The following is an 18,787-nucleotide window of genomic DNA, read 5'->3' on the forward strand; positions in this document are numbered from 1 at the left end:
ACTAGCCTGCAGACAACAGAGAAGACTCCAACCTATCAACACTAACCTACAGACAACAGAGAAGACTCCAACCTATCAGCACTAACCTACAGACAACAGAGAAGACTCCAACCTATCAGCACTAACCTACAGACAACAGAGAAGACTCCAACCTATCAGCACTAACCTACAGACAACAGAGAAGACTCCTACCTATCAGCACTAGCCTGCAGACAACAGAGAAGACTTCTACCTATCAGCACTAGCCTACAGACAACAGAGAAGACTCCAACCTATCAGCACTAGCCTACAGACAACAGAGAAGACTCCAACCTATCAGCACTAACCTACAGACAACAGAGAAGACTCCTACCTATCAGCACTAACCTACAGACAACAGAGAAGACTCCTACCTATCAGCACTAGCCGACAGACAACAGAGAAGACTCCTACCTATCAGCACTAGCCTGCAGACAACAGAGAAGACTCCAACCTATCAGCACTAGCCTACAGACAACAGAGAAGACTCCAACCTATCAGCACTAACCTACAGACAACAGAGAAGACTCCAACCTATCAGCACTAACCTACAGACAACAGAGAAGACTCCTACCTATCAGCACTAGCCGACAGACAACAGAGAAGACTCCAACCTATCAGCACTAACCTACAGACAACAGAGAAGAATCCAACCTATCAGCACTAGCCTAGAGACAACAGAGAAGACTCCAACCTATCAGCACTAACCTACAGACAACAGAGAAGACTCCAACCTATCAGCACTAGCCTACAGACAACAGAGAAGACTCCAACCTATCAGCACTAACCTACAGACAACAGAGAAGACTCCAACCTATCAGCACTAGCCGACAGACAACAGAGAAGACTCCTACCTATCAGCACTAGCCTGCAGACAACAGAGAAGACTCCAACCTATCAGCACTAGCCTACAGACAACAGAGAAGACTCCAACCTATCAGCACTAACCTACAGACAACAGAGAAGACTCCAACCTATCAGCACTAGCCTACAGACAACAGAGAAGACTCCAACCTATCAGCACTAACCTACAGACAACAGAGAAGACTCCTACCTATCAGCACTAGCCTGCAGACAACAGAGAAGACTCCAACCTATCAGCACTAGCCTACAGACAACAGAGAAGACTCCAACCTATCAGCACTAACCTACAGACAACAGAGAAGACTCCAACCTATCAGCACTAACCTACAGACAACAGAGAAGACTCCAACCTATCAGCACTAACCTACAGACAACAGAGAAGACTCCAACCTATCAGCACTAACCTACAGACAACAGAGAAGACTCCTACCTATCAGCACTAACCTACAGACAACAGAGAAGACTCCAACCTATCAGCACTAACCTACAGACAACAGAGAAGACTCCTACCTATCAGCACTAGCCTACAGACAACAGAGAAGACTCCAACCTATCAGCACTAACCTACAGACAACAGAGAAGACTCCAACCTATCAGCACTAACCTACAGACAACAGAGAAGACTCCTACCTATCAGCACTAGCCTGCAGACAACAGAGAATACTCCAACCTATCAGCACTAACCTACAGACAACAGAGAAGACTCCAACCTATCAGCACTAACCTACAGACAACAGAGAAGACTCCAACCTATCAGCACTAACCTACAGACAACAGAGAAGACTCCAACCTATCAGCACTACTCTACAGACAACAGAGAAGACTCCAACCTATCAGCACTACTCTACAGACAACAGAGAAGACTCCAACCTATCAGCACTACTCTACAGACAACAGAGAAGACTCCAACCTATCAGCACTACTCTACAGACAACAGAGAAGACTCCTACCTATCAGCATTAGCCTACAGACAACAGAGAAGACTCCAACCTATCAGCACTAACCTACAGACAACAGAGAAGACTCCAACCTATCAGCACTAACCTACAGACAACAGAGAAGACTCCAACCTATCAGCACTAGCCTACAGACAACAGAGAAGACTCCAACCTATCAGCACTAACCTACAGACAACAGAGAAGACTCCAACCTATCAGCACTAACCTACAGACAACAGAGAAGACTCCAACCTATCAGCACTAGCCTACAGACAACAGAGAAGACTCCAACCTATCAGCACTAGCCTACAGACAACAGAGAAGACTCCAACCTATCAGCACTAACCTACAGACAACAGAGAAGACTCCAACCTATCAGCACTAACCTACAGACAACAGAGAAGACTCCAACCTATCAGCACTAGCCTACAGACAACAGAGAAGACTCCAACCTATCAGCACTAGCCTACAGACAACAGAGAAGACTCCAACCTATCAGCACTAACCTACAGACAACAGAGAAGACTCCTACCTATCAGCACTAGCCTACAGACAACAGAGAAGACTCCAACCTATCAGCACTAACCTACAGACAACAGAGAAGACTCCTACCTATCAGCACTAGCCTACAGACAACAGAGAAGACTCCAACCTATCAGCACTAGCCTACAGACAACAGAGAAGACTCCAAACTATCAGAACTAACCTACAGACAACAGAGAATACTCCTACCTATCAGCACTAAACATATGATTCTATCTCTACCTGTATTCTCTGTAAATCCAGCCTGGTCACTAGAAATACCACAGCAATCAGTAGCTCTATTGATATCTTCTGCCTGTACATGTGGTAGGGCTACTTTTCATTTGGTTCTGTTTACATAAATAAATGCAGAAGTAAATGAATGAAATATGTTTAGAGCGCATGGGTCTGAGTGTCTTTATAAACGTGTGTCCCAATTTACAGCTGCTAGTGGCTAGAGGCATCCTCTTCATCCTTTCATCTCTTCCCTGTCCCCTCCTCTCCTCTTCTCCGTCTATGAACCATATGCAGAACACAAATTCTCCCTTCTGGCCACAGGATACCACATGCCACAATAAATATGTTATGGCCAGTAGATGGTGGACTTCACCAACTGAACCAATCTACATGAATGGTGCCTTCAGAAAGTATTCATGCCCCTTGACTTTTTCCACATGTCGTTGTGTTACACTTACAGACTGAATTCAAAATTGATTGAATATATATTTTTCTCACCCATCTACACACAATACCCCATAGTGACAAAGTGAAAACATGTTTTTTGAAATTGTTATACATTTATTTCAAATTAAAAACTGAACTATCTCATTTTACATATGTATTCACAACCCTGAGTCAATACTTTGTAGAAGCACGTTTGACAGCGATGACAGCTGTGAGTCTTTAAGAGATTTCCACACCTGGATTGTGCAACATTTGCCAAATATTATTTTCAAAATTCTTCAAGCTCTGTAAAATGGGTTGTTGATCATTACTGACATCCATTTTCAGGTCTGAGCCATAGATTTGTCCAGTAGATTTAAGTCAAAACATTAACTCGGCCACTCAGGAACATTCATTGTCTTCTTGGTCAGCAACTCAAGCGTAGATTTGGCCTTGTGTTTTGGGTTACTGTTCTGCTGTCTGATGGAAAGCAAACTGAACCTGGTTTTCCTCTAGGATTTTTCCTGTGCTACGCTCCATTCCATTATTTTTTTGTCCTGAAAAACTCCCCAGACCTTAACAATTACAAGCATACCCATAGCATGATGCAGCCACCACTATGCTTGAAAATATGGAGTGTTGTACTCAGTAATGTGTTGTATTGGATTTGCCCCATACATACCACGTTGTATTCAGGACAAAAAGTGTATTTCTTTGCCACATTTTTTGCAGTATTACTATAGTGCCTTGTTGCAAACAGGATGCATGTTTTATGTAATACAAATGTAATATTTGTATTCTGTACAGGCTTCCTTCTTTAAACTCTGTCAATTAGGTTAGTATTGTGGAGTAACTACAATGTTGTTGATCCATCCTCAGTTTTCACCAATTACAGCCCTTAAACTGTTTTAAAGTTACCATTGGCCTCATGATGAAATTGATCCAATTTCAATGTTGTTTGAGTTGCTGTGTGCATAAGCAAATTAGCTTGAGATGATTTTACTGCAACACTGGTCACTGTATCCAAGTTGCTTGACATTGGTGTTTCAAAGAGCTGTCAGTCAAGGTGAGCTCATGAATATAAGCTCCCTGCCCACTCAGCCTATCTTTTCAAACTTCCTGGTAGTTAGCCATGGAGAGAAAAGGTACATTTCAGAATGTCTTTTGAACTGTGTTTCCTGACTGAATCAGCATTCAAATGTAATTAATTGTGTTTGTGGTAAAGCCTCATTGGCAGCTATTGTTATCATACTGTATGTCTGCATCAGACTGTCGGCTAGACCCAGAGCGCATTTAGAAACAGAGGCCCATTATCGTGTCAGACTGTCGGCTAGACTCAGACCCCATTTATAACCAGAGGCTCCAATATCCTATCGGCAATACCCAGACCCTAATTATAACCAGAGGCCTCAATATCATATCAGTCAACAACACACCCTGGGCCTCCTTATCTCGGGAGGAAGGCGTACTCACTCTCTCTCTCTCTCTCTCTCTCTCTCTCTCTCTCTCTCTCTCTCTCACTCTCTCTCTCTCGCCAGCTGGTGAGAGCACAAACCTTTCTGCAAAACAGGTCGCCTACAGGAGACAAATCATAATTTTGAGGGGACCAGGAGAGCTTTCATCTCTCCAAAAATCGCCAATTCACCCACGAACTCCTGTAATGTCGTGGAACGAAGATAAATAACGGCCAGCTTGTTCTCTCTCTGTTGAAGTGTTGAGCGGATCAAGCTCCCGCGACACACACGCACACACACAGCTCGGGCGTTCCCGCGACTCCTCACCGGCCAACGGAAGGGTGGCAGGAGAGAGGAGAGAGGAGGAGGAGAAGGGGAGAGAGGAGGGAGAGGAGGGGAGGAAACCCGAATGTTTTGAAGCTATACGCCAGTAAACATAGACTATAAGCATACACAGTGAAAGAAGAGGAAACCGTCGCAGTGCTATTTTATTTCAGTGTGGATGAAACTAGGATGAGAGAGACGCCATCCGTGACAAGTTAAAGGACTCCGCTATTGGGTAAGTAGCCCGGCTGTCTGTCTGCTCGTTACACGCAGTGTCTACTCACGACTATACTTGGCCTGATTTCCGAGAATTTGTTGACTAGCCGTGGCGCTCCACTGCCTCAGCATCACGGAACAGCGATGAAGGATGGAGGTGAGGAGAGAAGGGGATGGAGGGATGGAGCAGAGTGCGAGATGCAGAATATAGGGAAAACGAGATTAAGAGATAATGTGTGTTTTCTAATGTAGGCATAATGTAATTATAAATTATACAAATCCCGTTAATGCATACATGGAAATGCATGACAATAATGTGAACAAAACAATATGATAATAAATACCACTCTTACATAAATAAAGAAATAAATCAACAATATACAGTACAGGTATAGCCGGATTATGAAATCATAGACCCCGGGGCACTGTTTTTTTAGCCCCCACACACTTCCTGGCACACCATTATTTTCTGTAAACAAATCCATCCACCAAGATGCAATTCAATGCGAGGTTTCCTGTTGAAGAAAAAGCCCCTTTATAATAAAGCCATAATAACATTTGTAATGTAGGCTACAGTTGAGCAGGGGTGTATTTAGGATTTCCACACATGGGGAACACTTGTTTGCAGGGTCCGAATATTTGTTTTGCCTTTTAAAAACATATTTCATACAATGCTACATACTTTACACATAGAAGACATTAGCGGAATCGTTTCTAATACCACTCAAATGACCGAAATCAGTGGCTACTCTGACACTAACAAACTGAGATCAATCTGGTCTGGAATTCAAACAAATATAGCCCAGGCTAATGAAGCGACACATATTGTATAATATTGGGAGGCAATATAGACTATACATACAAAAGTATGTGGACACCCCTTCAAATTAGTGGATTCGGCTATTCCATCCACACCCGTGGCTGACAGGTGTATAATATCGAGCACACAGCCATGCAACCTCCATATACAAACATTGGCAGTAGAATGGCCTTACTGAAGAGCTCAGTGACTTTCAACGTGCCACCGTCATAGGCCACCTTTCCAACAAGTCAGTTCGTCAAATTTCTGCCCTGCTCGAGCTGTCAATTGTACGTACTGTTATTATGAAGTGGAAACGTCTAGGAGCAACAACGGCTCAGCTGCGAAGCGGTAGGCCACACAAACTCACAGAACGGGGCCGCGTGCCGCAGCGGTCTAAGGCACTGCATCATAGTGCTAGAGGTGTTACTACAGACCCAGGTTCATTCCCGGGCTGAGCCACAACCGACAGTGGCCAGGAGTCCCATAGGACGGCACACACTTGGCCCAGTGTCGTCCGGGTTAGGCGAGGCTTTGGCCGGGGGGGCTTTACTTGGCTCATCACACCCTAGTGACTGCTTGTGGCGGGCCGAGTGCCTGCAGGCTGACCCCGGTCACCAGTTGAATGGTTTCCTCCGACACATTGGTGCGGCTGGCTTTCAGGTTAAGCTGGCGAGTGTTAAGGAGCGCGGTTAGGCATGTCATGATTCCACCGTTGCCTCTCCCAAGACAGCTGGGGAGTTACAGCGATGAGACAAGATTGAAATTGGGGAGGAAAAAGGGGGATATAATACAAAATAAATAAAAATACAAAAAAAATACGACAAAAAAATGGGTTTCCATGGCCGAGCAGCCACACGCAGACACACACACACACACACACACACACGCGCCTAACGCTTCAATCACACTGACAGCATCATTGCATTTTGGTTCACCAGAATTTCATTCATTTCCAATGAAACGCTGCATTTGCCTTGCAGCATTGCGTTGCAGAGGCGGTTGCAGTGCGTTCGGTGTGGTACTGTCGGTGTGGTGCGTTCGGTGTGGTACTGTCGGTGTGGTGCGTTCGGTGTGGTACTGTCGGTGTGGTGCGTTCGGTGTGGTACTGTCGGTGTGGTGCGTTCGGTGTGGTACTGTCGGTGTGGTGCGTTCGGTGTGGTACTGTCGGTGTGGTGCGTTCGGTGTGGTACTGTCGGTGTGGTGCGTTCGGTGTGGTACTGTCGGTGTGGTGCGTTCGGTGTGGTACTGTCGGTGTGGTGCGTTCGGTGTGGTACTGTCGGTGTGGTGCGTTCGGTGTGGTACTGTCGGTGTGGTGCGTTCGGTGTGGTTCGTACGTTGGAAAACTGTATGCGTAGACGGCTTGACAGAAATGGTAGCAGAAGGTGAATGTTGAACTTTTGTTGCACACATTTCCAGATGATGCTGCACACTATTTTGCACGACGACGCTGTCGGTGTGTTCGAAGTGTAAGATCACCATGCGCAATGCCAAGTGTCAGCTGGAGTGGTGTAAAGCTGGCTGCCATTGGACTCTGGAGCAGTGGAAAACGCCATCTCTGGAGTGATGAATCACGCTTCACCATCTGGCAGTCCAACGGACAAATCTGGGTTTGGCGGATGCCAGGAGAACGCTACCTGCCCCAATGCATAGTGCCAACTGTAAAGTTTGGTGGAGGATGATGGTTTGGGCTAGGTCCCCTTAATACTGCATCTAGCTCTGACCTCAACTCCATCAAACACCTTTAGGATTAATTGGAACATCGACTGCGAGCCAGACCTCACTAATGCTCTTGTGGCTGAATGGAAGCAAGTCCACACAGCAATGTTTCAAATAGTGGAAGCCTTCCCAGAAGAGTGGAGGCTGTTATAGCAGTGGGTAAGCCCCTCCATTAACCCGGCCCTGAGTACAGGAAGGACACTCAGACAGTCTCCTCCCTTGCAGAAAATGTGAAAACAAACAGTATGTTCTGCCCCTGTATGTTGAATAGTTTATTCTAGGCCTTAAGTTCTCAAACAGTCAGGTGGACTAGAATAACACAAATAATAATTTGATCATTTTAATTGTTGCTACATAGGATAGGACATAGGCGACACTAAACGATTCCAATATGTTAGTGTAATCATTTATGATGTAGGCCTACCTTTCATGTTTATCTATTTCTTTAACACACACACACACACAGACAATATAGATCTGTTGTGGGAGTGTTTCTATTTTGGGGTGTCTGGCTTTTAGCATCGATATGGCATATTACCAGGCAGGAGAGAGAGAGACAGAGAGAGAGAGAGAGAGTGTGTGTGTGTGTGTGTGTGTGTGTGTGTGTGTGTGTGTGTGTGTGTGTGTGTGTGTGTGTGTGTGTGTGTGTGTGTGTGTGTGTGTGTGTGTGTGTGTGTGTGTGTGTGTGTGTGTGTGTGTGTGTGTGTGTGTGTGTGTGTGAGAGAGAGAGAGAGAAGAGCGAGAGAGAACTGGAGAGAGAGAGGGACAGAGAGAGACAGTGAGAGAGAGAGAGAGAGAGAGAGAGAGAGAGAGAGAGAGAGAGAGAGAGAGAGAGAGAGAGAGAGAGAGAGAGAGAGAGAGAGAGAGAGAGAACTGGAGAAGAGAGAGAGAAGAGGGAGAGAAAGAAGAGAGAGAGAAGAGAGAGAGGGATAAGAGAGAGAGAGAGAATGGGAGAAGAGAGAGAGAGAGAGAGAGAGAGAGAGAACGGGAGAAGAGAGAGAGACAGAGAGAGAGAGAGAGAAGAGAGAGATATAGATTTGTAAGACGTGTGCTTGCTCCCTGAGCCTTTAGCCCATCAGGCTCACACAGTCTTGTGGCATGCAGGTGACATGTTTGAGACTCCCCCCCTCCCCTTCTCTCCCTCCTCCCCATCATACCAGATAAAAGGAAGGATTTGTTTGCTTTCTCTATCTGTTGTTTTCTGATCAATTGTGTCATTTTTGGCCTCTAATCCATTTTAATCACTCTCTCTCTATCTCTCTCTCTCTCTCTCTCTCTCTCTCTCTCTCTCTCTCTCTCTCTCTCTCTCTCTCTCTCTCTCTCTCTCTCTCTCTCTCTCTCTCTCTCTCTCAATTTCAATTAAATTAAATTCAAGGGCTTTATTGGCATGGGAAACATATGTTAACATTGCCAAAGCAAGTGAGGTAGACAATATACAAAAGTGAAATCAACAATAAAAATGAACAGTAAACATCACACACACAGAAGTTTCAAAAGAATAAAGACATGACAGATGTCATATTATGTATATACACAGTGTTGTAAAGGAGAAAGGGAAAATAAATAAGTATAAATATGGGTTGTATTTACAATGGTATTTGTTCTTCACTGGTTGACCTTTTCTTGTGGCAACAAGTCACACATCATTTTAACCTCACACTTGTTGTTTGTGTACATGGATTCTATAATGTTATAGGTTTTTCCCCCAACACCACTTTACATGAATTGGTATAGCAGACCCTCATGCCAAATTGAGTCAAAGTATTTTTTGAAATAAACATGCATGAGAAAACTTTGCCATTGTTTTGGTTTGTTCGTTTGTCAATTAGAGTGTGCAGGGTGAGTACGTGGTCTGACGTATGGTAATTTGGTAAAAAGCCCATTTGATATTTGCTCAGTACATTGTTTTCACTGAGGAAATGTACGAGTCTGCTGTTAATCATAATGCATCATCATTAATCACACCAATCCACTTTTGTGTGATCAGTCCTTGGTTTCAAATATTGGGAAAGATGCCATAGTTAAGGATGATGGTAAAGTGTTTAAATATAGCCAATTGGAATTTGTTTTCTGTATATTTTAGAATTTCATTGAGGATACCATCAACACCACAGACCTTTTTGGGTTGGAGGGTTTGTATTTTGTCCTATAGTTCATTCAATGTAATTAGAGAATCCAGTGGGTTCTGGTCGTCTTTAGTAGTTGATTCTAAGAGTTGTATTTGATCATGTATATGTTTTTGCTGTTTGTTTTTTGTTATAGGGCCTAAAATATTGGAGAAGTAGTTTACCCAGACATCTCCATTGTGGATAAATAACTATTTGTGTTGTTGTTCGTTTAGTGTTTTCCAATTTTCCCAGAGGTGGTTAGAGTCTATGAATTCTTCGATTACATTGAGCTGATTTCTGACGTGCTGTTCCTTCTCTCTCTCTCTCTCTCTCTCTCTCTCTCACTCTCTCTCTTTCACACACTCACTCATGATCATCAGCAGTCCTGCACCAGATATATACAATCCAATGCACTATTGATAGAGAACAGAAGGGTCCAGTATATTTTACTACCTGTTCTCCCTCAGGCTACAATTACATACAAACACACACACACTCACACACACACACACACACACACACACACACACACACACACACACACACACACACACACACACACACACACACACACACACACACACACACACACACACACACACACACACACACACACACACACACACACACACACACACACACACACACACACACACCACATTGTATCAGGAGTTGACTGTGCATAACAGACTGGTCATTAACCTCGGCCTTATGGCTCTGCTCTACCATTAGCATTGATTGATTGATCAGTCTCCTCTCTACCCCAAGACTGTTTCTGGATGTTTCTGAGTAGATGATGAGAGTTATTCAATTCTATAATGAGAATCCCTCCAGAGTTAGGGTTCATGTTATAGGGTTACGATCAGTATTCATGTACATGTTTTGTGTTATGTCATGTTATGCAGCGTGTCAGGATACCTGCAGTGTGTGTTGTATGTCTCTCCTAATCCAGGTCTCTTGATGTTTATTTCAGACTGATCACACCCACGTTACGGCACCACACACACGCGGTCACACTCACGCACTAACGCAACCATGCAAGTCTTCCCAATGAGGCAGAGCGGTATTCCCCGCCAGAGCTCTGGAATCTATTAAAGCAGGAATGTCGACATCACTCTGTTATTCTTCTATCTCACTAACTTTATTCCTCTCTCTCAGGATGGCTGAGGTTTCACAGCAGGAGAGAATTCAGGCCATCGCTGTAAGTGACACACACACACACACACACGCACGCACACACACACACACACACACACACACACACACACACACACACACACAGTATGCATGGTTTCATACAAACATTAATTAATAACTCCTGTTAGACCAGCCTGATCAACAGAAATAGACTTCGATTTCAGACATTTGAAAAGTTCCTGAGAACGTCGCGCTCACCAAAAAAAAGAACTTGCTCAGACCACTGCGCTACGATAGTTCACAATAGTAGTTCGGCTCTAGCAAGCCGTGAGAATACTTATGATACTTGAGGGTATGAGGTCGGTCGGTTTGCAGAGCCTTCCCCAAACCATGCCGAATTAACCCTGTAACCATGCCGAATTAACCCGTAACCATGCCGAATTAACCCTGTAACCATGCCGAATTAACCCTGTAACCATGCCGAATTAACCCTGCAACCATGCCGAATTAACCCTGCAACCATGCCAAATTAACCCTGCAACCATGCCGAATTAACCCCGTAACCATGCCGAATTAACCCTGCAACCATGCAGAATTAACCCCGTAACCATGCCGAATTAACCCTGCAACCATAACGAATTAACCTTGAAATCCACTCATTGCTCCCCCCCCACACACACACACACATACACACACACACCTCAGACCTATTAGCACTTTCAGCCCCTATCCTTCCAGACACCATATCCTTCCAAACCCCATATACCTCCAGACCCCCTATCCCACTAGACATCCTATCTTTCCAGACCTCCAGACCCTCTATCCCTCCAGACTCCCTATCCCTTCAGATCCCCTATCCCTTCAGACCCCTATCTCCCCAGACCCCATATCCCTCCAGACCCCATATCCCTCCAGACCCCCTATCCCTCCAGAACCCCTATCCCTCCAGTCCCATATCCCTCCAGAACCCCTATCCCTCCAGACACCCTATCCCTCCAGACCTCATATCCCTCCAGAACCCCTATCCCTCCAGAACCCCTATCCCTCCAGACCCCATATCCCTCCAGACCCCCTATCCCTGCAGTCCCGTATCCCTCCAGAACCCCTATCCCTCCAGACACCCTATCCCTCCAGACCTCATATCCCTCCAGACACCATATCCCGACAGACCTCCTATCCCTCCCAGGACCCCTATCCCTCCAGAACCCCTATCCCTTCAGAACCCCTATCCCTCCAGACCCCATATCCCTCCAAACCTCCTATCCCTCCAGAACCCCTATCCCTCCAGAACCCCTATCCCTCCAGACCCCATATCCCTCCAAACCTCCTATCCCTCCAGAACCCCTATCCCTCCAGAACCCCTATCCCTCCAGACCCCATATCCCTCCAGACCCCCTATTCCTCCAGACCCCCTATCCCTCTAGACATCCTATCTTTCCAGACCTCCAGACCCCGTATCCCTCCAGACCCCATATCCCTCCAGACCGCATATCCCTCCAGACCCCCTATCCCTCCAGAACCCCTATCCCTCCAGACCCCCTATCCCTCCAGAACCCATATCCCTCTAGAACCCCAATCCCTCCAGAACCCCTATCCCTCCAGAACCCCTATCCCTCAGGACACCCTATCCCTCCAGACCTCATATCCCTCCAGACCCCATATCCCTCCAGACCTCCTATCCCTCCAGAACCCCTAACCCTCCAGACCCCCTATCCCTCCAGACCCCATATCCCTCCAAAAACCCTATTCCTCCAGAACCCCTATCCCTCCAGACCCCCTATCCCGCCAGACCCCCTATCCCTCCACACCCCTATCCCTCCAGACCCCCTATCCCTCCAAACCTCCTATCCCTCCAGACCTCCTATCCCTCCAGACCTCCTATCCCTCTGGACCTCCTATCCCTCCAGACCCCCTATCCCTCCAGACCTCGTATCCCTCTAGACATCCTATCCCTCTAGATATCCTATCCCTCCAGACCTCCTATCCCTCCAGACCTCCTATCCATCTAGACCTCCTATCCCTCTAGACCTCCTATCCATCCAAACCTCCTATCCCTCCAGACCCCATTTACATTTACATTTAAGTAATTTAGCAGACGCTCTTATCCCTCCAGACCCCCTATCCCTCCAGACCCCTATCCCTCCAGACCCCCTATCCCTCCAGACCTCCTATCCCTCCAGACCTCCTATCCCTCCAGACCTCCTATCCCTCCAGACCCCCTATCCCTCCAGACCCCCTATCCCTCCAGACCCCTATCGCTCCAGACCCCCTATCGCTCCAGACCTCCTATCCCTCCATAACCCCTATCCCTCCAGACCCCCTATCCCTCCAGACCCCCTATCCCTCCAGACCTCCTATCCCTCTAGACCTCCTATCCCTCTAGACCTCCTATCCCTCTAGACCTCCTATCCCTCTAGACCTCCTATCCCTCCAGACACCATATCCCGACAGACCTCCCATCCCTCCCAGGACCCCTATCCCTCCAGAACCCCTATCCCTTCAGAACCCCTATCCCTCCAGACCCCATATCCCTCCAAACCTCCTATCCCTCCAGAACCCCTATCCCTCCAGAACCCCTATCCCTCCAGACCCCATATCCCTCCAAACCTCCTATCCCTCCAGAACCCCTATCCCTCCAGAACCCCTATCCCTCCAGACCCCATATCCCTCCAGACCCCCTATTCCTCCAGACCCCCTATCCCTCTAGACATCCTATCTTTCCAGACCTCCAGACCCCGTATCCCTCCAGACCCCATATCCCTCCAGACCGCATATCCCTCCAGACCCCCTATCCCTCCAGAACCCCTATCCCTCCAGAACCCCTATCCCTCAGGACACCCTATCCCTCCAGACCTCATATCCCTCCAGACCCCATATCCCTCCAGACCTCCTATCCCTCCAGAACCCCTAACCCTCCAGACCCCCTATCCCTCCAGACCCCATATCCCTCCAAAACCCTATTCCTCCAGAACCCCTATCCCTCCAGACCCCCTATCCCGCCAGACCCCCTATCCCTCCACACCCCTATCCCTCCAGACCCCCTATCCCTCCAAACCTCCTATCCCTCCAGACCTCCTATCCCTCCAGACCTCCTATCCCTCTGGACCTCCTATCCCTCCAGACCCCCTATCCCTCCAGACCTCGTATCCCTCCAGACCTCCTATCCCTCCAGACCCCCTATCCCTCCAGACCCCCTATTCCTCCAGACCTCCTATCCCTCCAGACCCCCTATCCCTCCAGACCCCCTATCCCTCAAGACCCCCTATCCCTCCAGACCCCCATCCCTCTAGACCTCCTATCCCTCCAGACCTCCTATCCTTCCAGACCTCCTATCCCTCTAGACCTCCTATCCCTCCAAACCTCATATCCCGCTCGACATCCTATCCCTCCAGACCCCCTATTCCACCAGACCCCCTATCCCTCTAGACATCCTATCTTTCCAGACCTCCAGACCCCCTATCCCTCTAGACATCCTATCCCTCTAGATATCCTATCCCTCCAGACCTCCTATCCCTCCAGACCTCCTATCCATCTAGACCTCCTATCCCTCTAGACCTCCTATCCATCCAGACCTCCTATCCCTCCAGACCCCATTTACATTTACATTTAAGTCATTTAGCAGACGCTCTTATCCCTCCAGACCCCCTATCCCTCCAGACCCCCTATCCCTCCAGACCCCCTATCCCTCCAGACCTCCTATCCCTCCAGACCTCCTATCCCTCCAGACCTCCTATCCCTCCAGACCCCCTATCCCTCCAGACCCCCTATCCCTCCAGACCCCCTATCCCTCCAGACCCCTATCGCTCCAGACCCCCTATCCCTCCAGACCTCCTATCCCTCCAGAACCCCTATCCCTCCAGACCCCCTATCCCTCTAGACCCCCTATCCCTCTAGACCTCCTATCCCTCTAGACCTCCTATCCCTCTAGACCTCCTATCCCTCTAGACCTCCTATCCCTCTAGACCTCCTATCCCTCTAGACCTCCTATCCCTCCAGACCTCCTATCCCTCTAGACCTACTATCCCTCCAGACCTATCCCTCTAGACATCCTATCCCTCCAGACCTCCTATTCCTCCAGACCTCCTATCCCTCTAGACATCCTATCCCTCCAGACCTCCTATTCCTCCAGACCTCCTATCCCTCTAGACATCCTATCCCTCCAGACCTCCTATTCCTCCAGACCCCCTATCCCTCTAGACCTCCTATCCCTCTAGACCTCCTATCCCTCTAGACCTACTATCCCTCCAGACCTCCTATCCCTCTAGACATCCTATCCCTCCAGTCCTCCTATCCCTCCAGACCTCCTATCCCTCTAGACATCCTATCCCTCCAGACCTCCTATTCCTCCAGACCTCCTATCCCTCTAGACCTCCTATCCCTCTAGACCTCCTATCCCTCTAGACCTACTATCCCTCCAGACCTCCTATCCCTCTAGACATCCTATCCCTCCAGACCTCCTATTCCTCCAGACCTCCTATCCCTCTAGACATCCTATCCCTCCAGACCTCCTATTCCTCCAGACCTCCTATCCCTCTAGACATCCCATCCCTCTAGACCTCCTATCCCTCCCGACCTCCTATCCCTCCAGACCTCCTATCCCTCCAGACCTCCTATCCCTCCAGACCCCCTATCCCTCCAGACCCCCTATCCCTCCAGACCCCTATCGCTCCAGACCCCCTATCCCTCCAGACCTCCTATCCCTCCAGACCTCCTATCCCTCTAGACCGACTATCCCTCCAGACCTCCTATCCCTCTAGACATCCTATCCCTCCAGACCTCCTATTCCTCCAGACCTCCTATCCCTCTAGACATCCTATCCCTCCAGACCTCCTATTCCTCCAGACCTCCTATCCCTCTAGACATCCTATCCCTCCAGACCTCCTATTCCTCCAGACCCCCTATCCCTCTAGACCTCCTATCCCTCTAGACCTCCTATCCCTCTAGACCTACTATCCCTCCAGACCTCCTATCCCTCCAGACCTCCTATTCCTCCAGACCTCCTATCCCTCTAGACATCCTATCCCTCCAGACCTCCTATTCCTCCAGACCTCCTATCCCTCTAGACATCCTATCCCTCCAGACCCCCTATCCCCCCAGACCCCCTATCCCTCCAAACCCCTATCCCTCCAGACCCCTATCGCTCCAGACCCCCTATCCCTCCAGACCTCCTATCCCTCCAGACCTCCTATCCCTCTAGACATCCTATCCCTCCAGACCTCCTATTCCTCCAGACCTCCTATCCCTCTAGACATCCTATCCCTCCAGACCTCCTATTCCTCCAGACCTCCTATCCCTCTAGACATCCTATCCCTCTAGACCTCCTATCCCTCTAGACCTCCTATCCCTCCAGACCTCCTATCCCTCTAGACATCCTATCCCTCTAGACCTCCTATCCCTCTAGACCTCCTATTCCTCCAGACCCCTATCCCTCTAGACCCCCTATCCCTCTAGACCTCCTATCCCTCTAGACCTACTATCCCTCCAGACCTCCTATCCCTCTAGACATCCTATCCCTCCAGTCCTCCTATCCCTCCAGACCTCCTATCCCTCTAGACATCCTATCCCTCCAGACCTCCTATCCCTCTAGACATCCTATCCCTCCAGACCTCCTATTCCTCCAGACCTCCTATCACTCTAGACATCCTATCCCTCCAGACCTCCTATCCCTCTAGACATCCTATCCCTCCAGACCTCCTATTCCTCCAGTCCTCCTATCCCTCTAGACATCCTATCCCTCCAGACCTCCTATCCCTCCAGACCTCCTATCCCTCTAGACATCCTATCCCTCCAGACCTCCTATCCCTCCAGACCTCCTATCCCTCTAGACATCCTATCCCTCCAGACCTCCTATTCCTCCAGACCTCCTATCCCTCTAGACATCCTATCCCTCTAGACCTCCTATCCCTCCAGACCTCCTATCCCTCTAGACATCCTATCCCTCCAGACCTCCTATTCCTCCAGACCTCCTATCCCTCTAGACATCCTATCCCTCCAGACCTCCTATTCCTCTAGACCTCCTATCCCTCTAGACATCCTATCCCTCTAGACCTCCTATCCCTCCAAACCTCCTATCCCTCTAGACATCCTATCCCTCCAGACCTCCTATCCCTCCAGACCTCCTATCCCTCTAGACATCCTATCCCTCCAGACCTCCTATTCCTCCAGACCTCCTATCCCTCTAGACATCCTATCCCTCTACAGCCTGTAAATGAACATCTGTAGCTGAACATCCAGAAGCATTAGGCTAATGCTAGAACAGTAATGGACTTATATCCGGCATGAACATGCAGACACAGCACATTGGTTAACATGGCCACTTACTGTGTGTGTGTGTGTGTGTGTGTGTGTGTGTGTGTGTGTGTGTGTGTGTGTGTGTGTGTGTGTGTGTGTGTGTGTGTGTGTGTGTGTGTGTGTGTGTGTGTGTGTGTGTGTGTGTGTTCGTGCGTGCGTGCGTGCGTGTGTGTGTGTGTGTGTGTGTGTGTGTGTTGTGTCTTTACAGGAGAAGAGGAAGAGGCAGACAGAGATTGAGAACAAGAGGAGACAGCTGGAAGATGACAGAAGACAGCTTCAACACCTAAAGGGTACACACACACACACACACACACACACACACACACACAGTCCTTTGTGTCTCTGTTTAGTACCAGATAGAAACACACTCGGCTGTCACAGACTGTTAACACAAGCTAGGAGATAAAGCCTGCTTCGATGCACACTACATAGCCTCCCTGTTATCTCCCCTCTAGCTGACTTGACCAAAGCTAAAATAGCCCTTTGATAACCCTTCACACACTGACTGAAGCACCAGCCTCTGATAAAGTAGTGTGTGTTAGAACACCACCAATGACCTTGTGTGCTCCCATTCCTGTCTTCTCTGTGTGTGGCTAAAACGGGGTACAGTATGTGTGTGAGAGTGGTTTCCTGCTCAGAGGGAGTGGGACACAAATCTGTTTCCTCTGACCAACCTTCTATGGATTATAGACACACACACACACTATAGACACACACACACACACACACAATGAGTTCGACAGCGGCTGTTTCTAATTAGGTGTCATATGTGATGATGTAATGCAGCCTGGAGATTTTGTAACCATGGAGAGGTGCACACGTATGGTAGAGAAGTAAAAGTTTGAGAGATGTGTGGGAGTGTGTGTGTGTGTGTGTGTTTGTGTTCCTTCCATTGTCAGTAGTGTAAGTAGTATTTGCACCAGAACAATGAACAGCGTGCTGAGCTGGGGAGGGTGTGTATATCCAATTATATCCAAGCAGTGGGGGGAAGGGGAGACACTTTCCTGATGGCTACTTTACTGAGGAAAAATGTACTTACTAGGTCTGATGTGTGGTTGTCCCACCTAACTACCTTAAGATGAATGCACTAACTGTCGCTCTGGATAAGAGAGTCTGCTAAATGACTAAAATGTAAATGTAAAATGGAGGGAGAGAGAGAAATATGGAAGAGAGAGGGAGGAGTGTTATGCAGCATTATGGGAAACGTATATACATATTTTCTTAATGGAGAGAGAGAGAGCAATAGAAAGGGAGGGTGATGGATGAGAGACAGTGAAGTAAAGAGAGAAAGAGAGAGAGAGAGAGAGAGAGGGGTGGATGGATGAGAGACAGTGAAGTAAAGAGAGAAAGAGAGAGAGAGAGAGAGAGAGAGAGAGAGAGGGGTGGATGGATGAGAGACAGTGAAGTAGAGAGAGAGAGAGAGAGAGAGAGAGAGAGAGAGGGGTGGATGGATGGGAGACAATGAAGTAAAGAGAGAGAGAGAGAGAGAGAGAGAGAGAGAGAGAGGTGGGTGGATGGATGAGAGACGGTGAAGTAAAGAGAGAGAGAGGGGTGGATGGATGAGAGACAGTGAAGTAGAGAGTGAGAGAGAGAGAGAGAGAGAGAGAGAGAGAGAGAGAGAGAGAGAGAGAGAGAGAGAGAGAGAGAGAGAGAGAGAGGGGTGGATGGATGAGAGACAGTGAAGTAAAGAGAGAGAGAGAGAGAGAGAGAGAGAGAGAGAGAGAGAGAGAGAGA

At 48.0% G+C, this 18,787-nt stretch overlaps 1 protein-coding gene across 1 annotated transcript in view; it reads left to right on the forward strand.

Annotated features, from left to right (window-relative positions):
- Positions 1–4,511: 4,511 nt before the first annotated feature.
- Positions 4,512–18,787, forward strand: part of palm1b (paralemmin 1b) — a 29,064-nt gene continuing 14,788 nt past the window's right edge. The window contains exons 1-3 of the mRNA XM_052498903.1: positions 4,512–5,018; positions 10,784–10,826; positions 17,262–17,340. Of these exons, the coding sequence (XP_052354863.1) occupies positions 10,785–10,826; positions 17,262–17,340 (121 nt within the window). The 5' untranslated portion in view covers positions 4,512–5,018; position 10,784. The remainder of the gene's footprint in view (positions 5,019–10,783; positions 10,827–17,261; positions 17,341–18,787) is intronic.

The sequence above is a fragment of the Oncorhynchus keta genome, chromosome 37 (genome assembly GCF_023373465.1).
Source record: "Oncorhynchus keta strain PuntledgeMale-10-30-2019 chromosome 37, Oket_V2, whole genome shotgun sequence".
Lineage (NCBI taxonomy): Eukaryota > Metazoa > Chordata > Actinopteri > Salmoniformes > Salmonidae > Oncorhynchus > Oncorhynchus keta.